The sequence below is a fragment of the Panthera pardus genome, unplaced genomic scaffold (assembly GCF_024362965.1).
Source record: "Panthera pardus isolate Hobbes unplaced genomic scaffold, ASM2436296v1 HiC_scaffold_17, whole genome shotgun sequence".
Classification (NCBI taxonomy): domain Eukaryota; kingdom Metazoa; phylum Chordata; class Mammalia; order Carnivora; family Felidae; genus Panthera; species Panthera pardus.
In genome coordinates this window covers 64,240,983-64,253,224 of record NW_026526732.1, presented here as the reverse complement: position 1 = coordinate 64,253,224, position 12,242 = coordinate 64,240,983, and the positions used below count along the sequence as shown (strand labels likewise).

At 39.4% G+C, this 12,242-nt stretch overlaps 1 protein-coding gene across 17 annotated transcripts in view; it reads left to right on the top strand.

Moving 5' to 3' along the window:
- Positions 1–12,242, top strand: part of KLHL32 (kelch like family member 32) — a 243,069-nt gene that overhangs the window by 159,298 nt on the left and 71,529 nt on the right. Inside the window, exon 7 of one of the 17 annotated variants that reach the window (XM_019442910.2) lies at positions 9,565–9,998. The exons of the other annotated variants lie outside the window; for them this stretch is intronic. Within the exon in view, the coding sequence (XP_019298455.1) occupies positions 9,565–9,699 (135 nt within the window). The 3' untranslated portion in view covers positions 9,700–9,998. Of the gene's footprint in view, positions 1–9,564; positions 9,999–12,242 lie in introns of those variants that run through there. 17 annotated transcript variants of the gene reach the window in all.

Here is a 12,242-nt window from a genome sequence, read left to right as displayed (position 1 = left end):
GGCTGGAGAATATTACTTATGCATTGGTGGCCTGCAGTAATGTTGCTGCTACCTGGGTTATCAGGGATTTAAAAATAAAACCCAACTATAAACTATATATGAGGTAGAAACCCTGAGGCTAGGCCCAGAAGTTCATCAACAATAATAGCAACAATAATAACTCTTTACAATCCTGGAGAGCTTTACATTTTAAAATGGCTTTTATGTACATAATCTCATTTGAGTCTCTCATCAGCCTGTTAAGGTTGACAAGGCAAATATGACCCAAATTTTAACAAGGGAGGAAACAGAAGCTCACAGAGGGTAAGTGATTGACTCGCTTCACGGTATAGGTTCAACATAGTTTCAACTCATTGTATTCTCTCAAAGTATACCAAATCTGTAACAAAACAGAAACTCAAAGTACATGATATGTCTTCTCCTAAGCCAAAGAGATTATATTAGTCTATAATGATCAATCCAGCAGTATACATTTCCTAAGAAATTACCAATCTTCATTTTCACCTGTTGTATGGCTTTGTGGGAAGTTGCAAAAATGACTCCCATAAAAGCAGGGCAGGAAAGTGTTGCTGAGGGTCTTTCTTTATCAGAGCCTGGAAAATTGGGGCTCTAGATGGTTTGTTTGATGAAAAGTGAATAGAGCATTCTGGCAGAGGTAGGAAACCACCTTGCAGTCCTTCATTCCTTCAAGCACAGGTGATGACATTTAAAGCATAAAGAGAAGGCCCATAAGGGAGGATCAGTTTGAAACCCAGTCAAGGAAGGCACCTGGGTGGCTCAGTCAGTTGAAAATCTGACTCTTGATTTGGGCTCAGGTCATGATCTCAGAGTTGTGAGATTGAGCCCTGCATCAGGCTCTGTACTGAGCGTGGAGCCTGCTTGGGATTCTCTCTCTCCCTCTCTCTCTGCCCCTCCCCCGGTCATGCTCTCTCTGTCTCTCTCAAAATGAATAAATAAGCTTAAAATAAAATCCAATCCAGGGAATTAAATCACTTTGAAAGAGAACCTGGAGCACCACTGTATTTGCTGCAGCTACATAGACTGTGTGGTGGGAAATCTGCAGGCTGTTAGAGATTGGATAGAATGAACGAAGTGATGAATCATTATATATTTTATACACAACATATTGAAGATTTAGAAATTTATGTAGCAGAATTTGACAGTGATGGTCTAAATATGGGGTTTGAGAGAAAAGAAGAAAAAAATAATTTATTGGAATTGATAAATGCTACTCTCTTTCCAGAAGACATGAGTCTGTGGCTCATATCCTGCATCCCAGACTATTTCTATGGGAATCCTTATTGGACCAGTTGAGTGTCCAATGGAGTGGCCATGGAGGCCATAGAGATTTCCTGTTCTGGGCATTCTAGGGGACAGGATCTAAAGTTAGCCATGGAGTGGCTCAGAGGATCAGAATTGCTTACATTCAAAAGAGATGCAGAAGCTTTGACGTTCACTGTTAAATACTGACATCATTACCCACTGCTTCTCCTGCTCCTGCCTCCAGAACTTTTGCTTCAAGTAAAAATAAAGAACACCTCAACGTGTCACATCTGGAGGAGAACGGTGGCCATTCTAGAATATCATAATCGTCGGCAGCATTCACAGATAAAGTTAGTTCTTAGACTTCTTTTGTGCCCACAATAATAGACTAATGCATTCTCTGGATTGAGGTTCTAATCCTTTGACCACTTCTTCATTACCTGGGGTGGCAAGCCCCAAGTTATTGGGGGAATGCAGGCCGGCTTCGATGTCCTGGTAGATAAAACATAACCAGAAGAAAAATCCTCTTAGGAAAAAAGAAATCCTTGATAAATTCTAGAGATAGATATAAAAAAAATTCTTGACATTGCTTCCCTCTGTCTATAGGGAGTATTACAAGTCAGTGTAGATAAGTGACACAGATATTACTGGTGCTTCAAGAACAGAAGCCAAAAAGAGCCCTGTAAGGGCTGGAGGTTGAGTGAATGTATCTTCTTTGTGTGTGTTCTTGTTGATGAGAAATGCCCACATGCCTCCTCTGACCACACAAGGAAATCAGGTAATTGAAGGAGTGATGGATGATGCTCTGAAGTTTAAACGTTTTAGAAGGACCTATCTTATTAACACTTTAAAACAAGTGAGCATAATATCATTAATTTTGATTAATTCATTTGCTCTTAATATAGCTTTTAATTTGTAATTCTATGTGAATTACAATGTAATTTGGCATTAATTATACTAAATTGACTATAAGTCAGCCAATCACAATGGGAAATTACTCACAGCTGAAAGTAAAACTAAAACTCTCCATCCAGAAAGGATGGCACCTCGTTAAGAGGCAAATACACTGTAGGCATCCCTCTCTGGCTGTGAGAATGACATGGGACCTGCCGAGGACTGTGAGCGATTTCTTAAGTCTGCCTACTTCTGGGAGTATATACTCTTTTGAGTGAAGCCCAATATAAAGGGTAAATAATACACAAAGGAGTTGATTTATCAGGTTTGCCACGTCCCCTGAAGAATCTTTCTGCCTTTCTCATTTCATGCAAGATTTAGGCCCTGGAGAGGGACTGTGTGGGTGCATTAGAATGATCAATTCCACACTTCTTGGGTTGTGCGGGTTAGAACAGGCACTCACCCAGGTTGGCTTGCTTTTAGTTTCCATGTTTTGTGAACAAGCTAGGAAATCCTGTTTCAAATCCACGCGAGTTCAGTGTCCCGAAGTCACTCTTCTTTGGCCAGTACAAGACTGCCTTCTAAGCAGAGGAAGTCATGCCTTAAAAAGCCAGTACCACTCTGGGAGAAGAACTAATCCCTCAGGAGATGACGGAGTGTTTGTCCTTGGTAAAGCTTGCTGCAGGTGCCTGTGCACAGGATGTAAAGTGACCGCTGCAGAGTATGAGCACTTAAGAAAGTGGTAGGAGAGCAAGGATGGATTTGGAAAATACTTGTGATTAAACCCTTAGCCAGATATCTTACTTTGAGAATTGTCTCCTAAATAACAACAAAACAAACTCTAAGGGGCATCTGGGCAGCTCAATTAGTTAAATATCCCAACTCTTGATCTCAGCTCAGGTCTTGATCTCAGGGTTGAGCTCAAGCTCCATGTTGGGCTCCATTCTGGGCTCCATGCTAGGTGTGGAGCTCATTAAAAAAAAAAAAAAAAGAAACAGAAACTTTGAGGTGCTGCAGAAAGTCATATGACAGCAATATCCTGCTTGGAGTGTATTTCATATAAGTAGGACCATGGGAATTTTGTACATTATGGGTACATTTGTGGTGACCTGTAAAAGATGCCTAGATATGAGCAAACACATTTTGCTAAATATTGCGTAGAAAATTTCAGGCTATGTTTAGTAACTCTTCCTTTTACTTTGTTAAATAACTATGTCATCATTCCAATTCACTGTCTAACAAATGAAGTGGCCTAAGTTTTATGTAAAGATTTTGAGTTGAGGGGCACCTGGATGGCTCAGCTGATTAAATGTCTGACTTCAGCTCAGGTCATGATCTTGCAGTTTGGTTTGTGAGTTCGAACCCCATGTCGGGCTCTGTGCTGACAGCTCAGAGCCTGCTTCAGATTCTGTCTCCCTCTGTATCTGCCCCTCCCCAACTCATGCTCTGTCTCTGAAATATGAATAAATCTAAAAAAAAGTTTTTTAAACATTTGAGTTGAAAGGTTAAAAACTACCCTGAATCTTGATCCAGAAGCCACCCTGTCCCCTGTCTCTTATACACATGAAGGTGGGGTTCATGCCATGCACACACTTGCAGGCAGACACACACTTGGAAATTAGATGCATGTTAGTCTTTGTAGCTGGAAGACCTTCCTTTGTGTTGCAGTACTACTATCTTGAATCATAATCCTCTCATAATTGGCTGGTTGGTCTCAAGATTCAAGAAGGAAATAGAAGTTAGATGCTTACTTTTGCCATTCCAAGTGTGCATTCCATTCATCACTAAATTTTTCAAGGATGTTAATGTCTGTAGTTTGTTAACAATAACTGCTGTATAAATGCAGTTTTATATTGTTTCAGTTTTCCCCAAATCCTTGTTGTGCCAGATTTTAGCCTAGCCTGTCACAGAATCTCTTATTCCTTTTTCCCCCAAATAGTCTTTTTGATATCAGCATGGGGTTGGTGTGTTCCAGTCCCTTACCTACTCTTGTGGTTCCCAGTGTATCTTCATGTTCTTGACCCAAAACAACCCCTCCTTGATCCATATCCTCTGATGGATTAGTTCTTTTGAGCCCTTAATATGGTGTTCTTCAAGGAAGGACAGTAAGGGTTTTGGACAGAAGGAACTAGTACCCAAGAGCAGTGGGTGGAGAGAAAACATTTACAGGGTATTTCTGCCCTCGGTTTTATCTTCTCATCATTTAGAATGCCAGTGGAATAAATGGGTCTGTTAATCAAACAGCGCTGAGAGGTTAGGTCATTGGAAGCTTTTTAGTCATTTTGTGCTTTTCAAGAGTGAATTTGTTAGAATTATGCTGAATACCCACTTAAAGCCTCAGCTGATAACCCTACCTGTGTTTTATAACTCTGCACTGTCAGAACTCATAATAAGTCAAACATTCTTTCAGTGGTGCTCATAAGGGAGGAAAAAAAAAACCCACAAATTTAAGAGTAATTTCAGATTGTAAATGAAAAGGAGAGGCACGACTGTTCATTTGCACCAATCATGCCTTCCTTTCATCTGCTCTGATTAGGCCTGGTGCGGTTTCATCAGACCCCTCCATCACCGAGCTGTCACTCCAGCCGTCTGTTGATTGAAAACAATCAAGGCTCTGATGGCACAATTATTCTGACCCTTTAACTAGAGGCTGCTGTGATAATGAAAGGTTGATTATGATAGTTTGTGCCTCTTTCAGTTTGCCAAGAAGGTTAATTTGGGCATCAGACGGATGTTTAATGGGCGCTTGCTGGCTACACTGAGGTAAATGAGAACGTGCAGTCCTGGATATTGCACGGATATAGTTTGGCTGTCAATCATTGTCATTTGGAGTTTGTGCCTCACACTCTGGAAATCACATTTTATTTTTTCCTTGGGATTTAATTTATTCTGTGCCCTGAGGAAGTTCTTTCACTCGGTGACCTTCACAGCAGCTTTCTCTGCCTTTTTTTTTTTCTTTTTTCAAATGGAGCTCAAAGGCAAAACACATCTAGAAGAGCATTTTTCTTTCATTCTCACTTAAAAATGGGAACTTTAAAAATCCATCCTTATCACTGCCTTCCAATAGAGCAAATGTTTCCATTCCGATTGTGCGGTGGGGAAGTATGAACGACAGGGATACTTCAGCCAGTTTGCTAATGCAGCAGGCAGCTCACAGGGTATTTCCACGCCGTTTCCTACACTAACCAGCAAACTCGCAAACATCGTCAATTCAGAAGGGGCACGTGCATGGAAGTGAAGGTTCCATTCTCCTGACATTTCCCTCCCTCGTGTGTCTCACCACAATTTGTTGAATTCCTGTTTCCAAGTGCAGCATCTTACTCCCTTTCCCTCCTTCCTGGGGAGGTGGAAGCAGGGAGACAGAAATTTGTCTCTAGTAGTAAGAAGGTTATTAGAAGTTGCAGATACCAATTTGTATCAATTCAGCACCTTATCTTGCTATTTCAAGCATAGCGTAAAAAAAAAAAAAGAAGCAGACACCTAATAATGCTGGTGTTTACAGTATGTGGCTCACTACAATCCTCTTTGATGCATACCTTTTAAAAAGAAGAATAAAAGAAAAGAAAGAGTAAAGAAAAATTATTTCTTTATTTCTGTCTCCCAGCTGTGCATAGTGGTCTCCTGGACTAGACACCTGAGAGTGAGCCTCATTGTTCTGCTTTTTCATTTATGTTGTCTTCAGTTTCAATTCCCCCAGTGAATGTTCAGCAGTGTATTTCTACCTAGCCTTGGACATTTTTCTCACATGTCAAGTCAACTGGAAAACAATTAAGTCTATAGTGTTAAGGTGACAGCATCATAATGATTATAATTTTACTTCAAGTATTCTGTTTTCACATTATTTATTTCGTTTTTTTTTTAAAGTAAGCTATTCATTTTTTAATATAAAGAGAGCCATTACGTGATAATTCAATCTCACCTGAAGAGGCTCCAAAAATAAATTAAGTCATTGAATTCGGTTATTGTCTTAATGCAGCCCTTATTTAAGCAATAGTGCTATTTAAAATGTTTATTTAAAAAGAATAGGATTGAGGGTATACACACACACACACACACACACACACACACACACACACACACAGATACATATGGTCTCACCAGATACTTCGCCACACTAGACCACAAGTGATTAGTTCTGTTTAGCTCTATGGACAGCGTGGATAAAATAGCCCTCAGGACTGCTTAGGAAAATTATCAATGAGTTATGCCTTGTTTCGTTTATGTAATGGGGAGTTAAAAGGTAATGGGGGGGGGAATTTCAAATCAATGAGTTTTTGGTATTTAAAAAAGTCTTAATTTTGTTATTAATTTATGGCATCTGTGACAATGAGTGATTTTATTTTATAGATTCACTGTGTTCACAAACTCATGGGACTTAAGCAAAGACTGTTTCTTCTTAAAGGAAGTATAGCTCATTATTTCAAGTTGTTTTGGTTTAAGCCTGACTGGGTTCCTATACTCCTTGATCTGTTGTACCCTTTATACCTAATCGTGGAAAACCAATGTCCCAAACAGACTGCTTTTCCTGTGTCTTCCTATACCCTCCAGCACATGCCCACTGCTGTGCTCTCACATTGGCTCTGTTCACCAACACTGTATCCCCCCAGCCGTGATGTCCCCTTATAAGGTCTTGCAGAGTGCCTCCTGGCCTGGGCAGCATGTCTTCTGCTTCCCGGGCTGGGATTGGATGCATTTTCTCTTTCCTCTTCAATTCTTCCAACTTCGCCTTCAAAGTTCCCATTGCTCTTCACACATCTGGTTCCTTGACCTTATAAGGATGTGTCAGAACTGTGATTTCTCCAGGTTGCCGTCTCTCCATTCCCACTGCTTCTCGTTCAGCAAACACTTACAGGTTTCATGCAGGGTGCCAGGCACTGGGGCTGAAACAGATCTTTCAGTGTAGCCTCTGGCACGGCTACTACTGAATACTCATTCCTTCATCCATTGCAGCCCACTCTTCTGCACAAGTCTTCTGAGATTGTCAAGGCCCTGGGTCTCCTGCATTGCACTTATTTTTCCACATATCCATCTTCCCTACATGGCTGTTGTGGATTGGTTCTCTAAGCTACTTCCCCCAGCCAAAGAATGTATGATAATTGTGCTGAAGAATGTATCTTTGACAAAAATATTACTTGTGTATTATACTCAGAGTTGTTGCAAGGTGTGAATAGAGGATTCACTGTTCCCAGGTTATTTATGCTATGATAAAATGAAGTTAGAGACTGCAGTGTGTAAGATTCTAGTATTTACTTTAAAGTTTATTTATTTATTTGGAGAGAGAGAGTGCGCGCACAAAGGGACGGGGAGAAAGAGAGGGAGAGAGAGAGAATCCCAAGCAGGCTCTGCACCTTCAGCACAGAGCCCAACACGGGGCTCGAGCCCATGAACCGTAAGATTACTACCTGAGCTGAAATCAAGAGTTGGACGCTTAACTGACTGAGCCACCCAGCCACCCCAAGATTCTATTGAAACATCAGTAGCCGAGCTGAAATTCGCGTAGTGGTGTTCAGTGGTGGGCATTGCCTTCATGTGTATTCTCTGCAACTCACTGAGAAGGTAGGCTCTGCCTCCCCAGCCCACCAGCTCCATTCCCTTGATAGTAGAGTCTGGCCCCCAACAATGTTTAGTCGTACACTTCATTTAGGGTGCTCCCCTACTTCAATCAATGTGCTCCATAGCTCTAACATAGCATTTAAAGTGACCATTGAGGATGATTTTCTTTTTATTTGGAGGCTGCCGACATTAGAACGTTAAGTGCAGCTTAGATACTCCCTGGACATCTAAATTCATCATAGTAATGTTTGTTTGAGGGATTTGACTATCTCTGTCTGTATCAGTGACCTGGGGCAGCTGCTTGAGCCTGTGAGGTCCTTTTGGTCATTAAAGGTTTAATTTCAGGCAGAGAGTATGTGTGCCAGTGAACCTGCTATTGGTTCATTATTATTGAATCAGTTCATAAAGAAATATTCCAAGGCTTGATGCTCTCAGGATGCTCCAGGGCATGTTTACAAATTAAACAGCTTTTTTTTTTTAACCATAAAATTTATATAAGTGTGCCAGCAATATTGAAAACACCCATGAGGGAAATGGCGGCATTAAAAGATGGTTTTTGCATGTGTCTGAAAATCTGCTTACAATAGACAGAATTTGCAGAACTCTAAATTTGCAGGATTTTCCTTCCCCTAATTCCAGTATTCCATGAGTATATTTTATAGGGATGAGTTAAGACATTTGAGGTCAAGAGTAAGCCTTGAGTTTTATGGTATTAATAGAGCTTGGAAGTGAATGGCAAATAAGAATGTGTAGTTGTGGACTGATTAGAATCCTCTTTCTCACTAAGTAAGTTCCTGGCACATAATGGACACTCAAAAAGAAATTGAGGAATGGATGAATAAAAAATCTAAAAGAAAAGATTCGTGGTTACATCATTTGCCTCAGAGCAACAAAACAAGAAGAAAAGTAATCAGCTCAGACAATCAATCATTATTTTAGTTGTCTCAAGCCAGAAAACTTACTTATATATGTTTTTCCTTGCCACCCAGTGAACTGAGTTGAGATTTGAGGGGACTTATGGACATGAATTCAAGTATTTTTAATGAGAGACTCAAGCCAAGTGAAGAAAGTGGATATATGCTGAGTATTATGCAAAAGCAACCAAGTGTATGTCTATATCTCTCTCATCATTCATTTATTCATTCATTCCTCTCTGACATGGGATTTAACAAAGCAACAGACCTTAAATTACTGAGTTAGAATTACTGGGTCCATTTCTGTGAAAACAGGCTCATCGTAAGCACTAGTTTATAATCTGCAACAGATTATTTGTCATGCTTTTATTCTTACTTTACGACACGTGAAGTACTTAATACTGTGTTGCAACTTTCTTTTTTTTAATTTTTTTTAATGTTTTTTTTTAACATTTATTTATTTTTGAGACAGAGAGAGACAGAGGATGAACGGGGAAGGGTCAGAGAGAGAGGGAGACACAGAATCTGAAACAGGCTCCAGGCTCTGAGCCATCAGCACAGAGCCCGACGCGGGGCTGGAACTCACGGACCATGAGATCATGACCTGAGCTGAAGTCGGACGCTCAACCGACTGAGCCACCCAGGTGCCCCTGTGTTGCAACTTTCTTATGAATTTCTCAGAATTCAGCAATTTCTCAAAATTTATACCAATATTTCACAGTACTGTGTTCTATAAAAATAGTCTGAATTGGCCGCTTTTATCATGAATTCAAAAGAATAATTGAATTGAGGATTAGTTCCATCTCTCAGTGGCACCTTGCCATCATGTTAATTCTGTATATGGTCTAAATATTGTAGTTTGCCAAGCTCCGTCACAGGCTTTCCCTTTCAGTCCTCTGGAGACACCTGTGATGTAACTAATATCATCCTTGTTTTGCAGATGCTGAAGCTGAGCCTCAGGATGCCAGTGTTTTTCATAAATGCCCAAATAAGTTGCAGAAACAGATCTTTGACATCAAGTCCTGCCTCCTTCTTTACTGTGTCACATTCACCACTATGGGTGCATACGAATTAGTGATAGAAAAAAGCATCAGATTTTCCTGGCCATTTCAGCGGTCTTTGCCCTGATAATCCATCTTCGTTGCATACGGAAGCTGGGAAATACAAAATGCTGTGACCCATGTAAGGTCATTCTAGTCCTATTGCCAATGGGATGTAGCAGGGTTTTATTCTGTTGATCGAGTTGGCATTCTGTCATTTTCCAGTGTTGTTCTAAAAATATGAGCTTAATATTTCAGTGAAAACATGCAGTCTCTTTGGTATTCAGAAGGATGTCATATATAAATACGTAGACACTAAGATTTTACTTATTTTATTATTTTAAATTTTTTTTTTCAACGTTTTTTATTTATTTTTGGGACAGAGAGAGACAGAGCATGAACCGGGGAGGGGCAGAGAGAGAGGGAGACACAGAATCGGAAACAGGCTCCAGGCTCCGAGCCATCGGCCCAGAGCCTGACGCGGGGCTCGAACTCACTGACCGCGAGATCGGGACCTGGCTGAAGTCGGAGGCTTAACCGACTGCGCCACCCAGGCGCCCCTACTTATTTTATTATTATCAGTCCAGCTTCAAGTAATATTCTGATGCCATCAAGGATTAGGTGAATGAGTATTACTTTTTGGCTCAGAGACCATTATCAGGTCATTGGAAGGCAAGTAGAAGAAGTTATTTCTAATTGTTCCTGTATTTTGCTAACATAGGAGGAGATGAAGGGTGTGTTCCATTTTCCCTGCAGCATTATTGGTACAGATGATTGTGGTTGTGTTGGTTGTTCTGTGGGATATTTTTCCCATGTGAAAAACTTATACATAAGTATGGGGATGGTATATTTCAAGACAGTCCTGAGGTAAAAATTTATGTGATTAGTTTGAAGAATGTTTGCCTTGATATATATAGTCTCCTTCTGAGAATTTAAATAAATAGTACCTTGAAGCAGTTGTCTTACAAATTTGAAATGTGTGTTCTTTGGCTGAGATTATTTTGTTTTTACAAGAGATGGTAACTGTTAAGTGAGATAATATGTTCTGAACAAAGTTGTTCCCGGGAGAAAAAGACCATGATCTGACCTGATTGTCTGCATGTGCACATAAACATGCATATATTTCTGGTGAGTATAGAATTATAGACAAAAAAATCACTTTGTTTTTCTGAAAAGAGATTTATAAAAACTATGTGTGCTGTGAAAATCTGGAACATGGTTACTAGACCTAGTGATTAATTTTGGTTGTCTCTACCACCTATATGAAGTTTGGAGGATTCTAGTTTAAAATACTACTTTTGGTGGATGTGTAGGTGACATATATCCTAGAAGTAGAAGAGACTCTCTCATCAACTCACTTATTTTACAGATGAGAAGCCAAATGACTGGTGCAATATCAACCATACTTGTACTGTTCTTTCTATTAAGTTTTCAAAGGTTAGCTCAAACTGGTGGCCAGTTCTCACAGGTGGAAAGGACACAACAGTATACTAACCTCATCGTTTTTCCTATGTTTATTTTCTCTTCATTTTGATATGCAACCCTTATAAAATCCTTTTGAAATATCCTCTTGTGTTACAAGACTGAACCAAAGGACAACTCAGGTCACTTTTTGTTTTGCCCTCTTAAATACCTGGAACACCCCTTGGTCTCAAGGGATCTTGCTTTTGCTATTCTTTGGCACGTAATTAAATATATAAATATAATACTATATGTAAAGATGATTATCGTGCACAATTTTGTTTTCTCGATTTTTTATTTCAAAATAATTTCAAACTTAAAGAAAAGTGACAAGAGAAAGGATAGCACAAAGAATACCCATACGATTTGCCGATTTCTTAAACAAATTACCTCATGTACTTTATCATATATTCTGTCTCTGTCTCTATCTCTCTGTCTCTCTTTATAAATATCTAGATCTCTATAGATACATATCAAGAGAGAAAATACAGGAGGGAAAGAGAGGGAGGGATGGGGGAGAGAAAGAGAGGGTTTTTTTCTGAGCCATTGGAGAGTAAGCTGTATACATTATATTTTTAAAATCCTAAAAAAAACTTGTAACTACTCCTTTTTATGTAAATCCTTAGTAAAAGGCAAAAGATTTATATGACTTGAAGACAAACCAGACTATCACTAGGCATACGTTTTATCCTGAAGATGAAAATAAAAGCATTTGTTAGTCTCCAACTTCATAAAGTTTTAAATGAACAATGAAAGAATATGTGTTATTATCATATCTGCTAAGCTGAATATTCTTTTAAAAATATGTCAGGTCTTTTCTTCTGACAATATATGAACCTTGGGCCTCATCAGATTTGATTCTATTGAAATATATTTCTTGGAGGAAAAAATCGCCTATGTGTCTTATATAAGTCTATAGTCAGCTATAATAGTTAATGTGCAACCTCCCTTGAAAAATCTGTTTTACAAGCAAAATGTTGACACAGTTTTAATTATAGCACTCGAGTGAACACTGTTATAATTTTTAATATTCCTCCATGGTAACATTTTCATTGTTCTGGTAGAGGAAAATGCCCTGATCCTTTGTCCCTAGTTTCTGGTGATTTAGGATTTTACG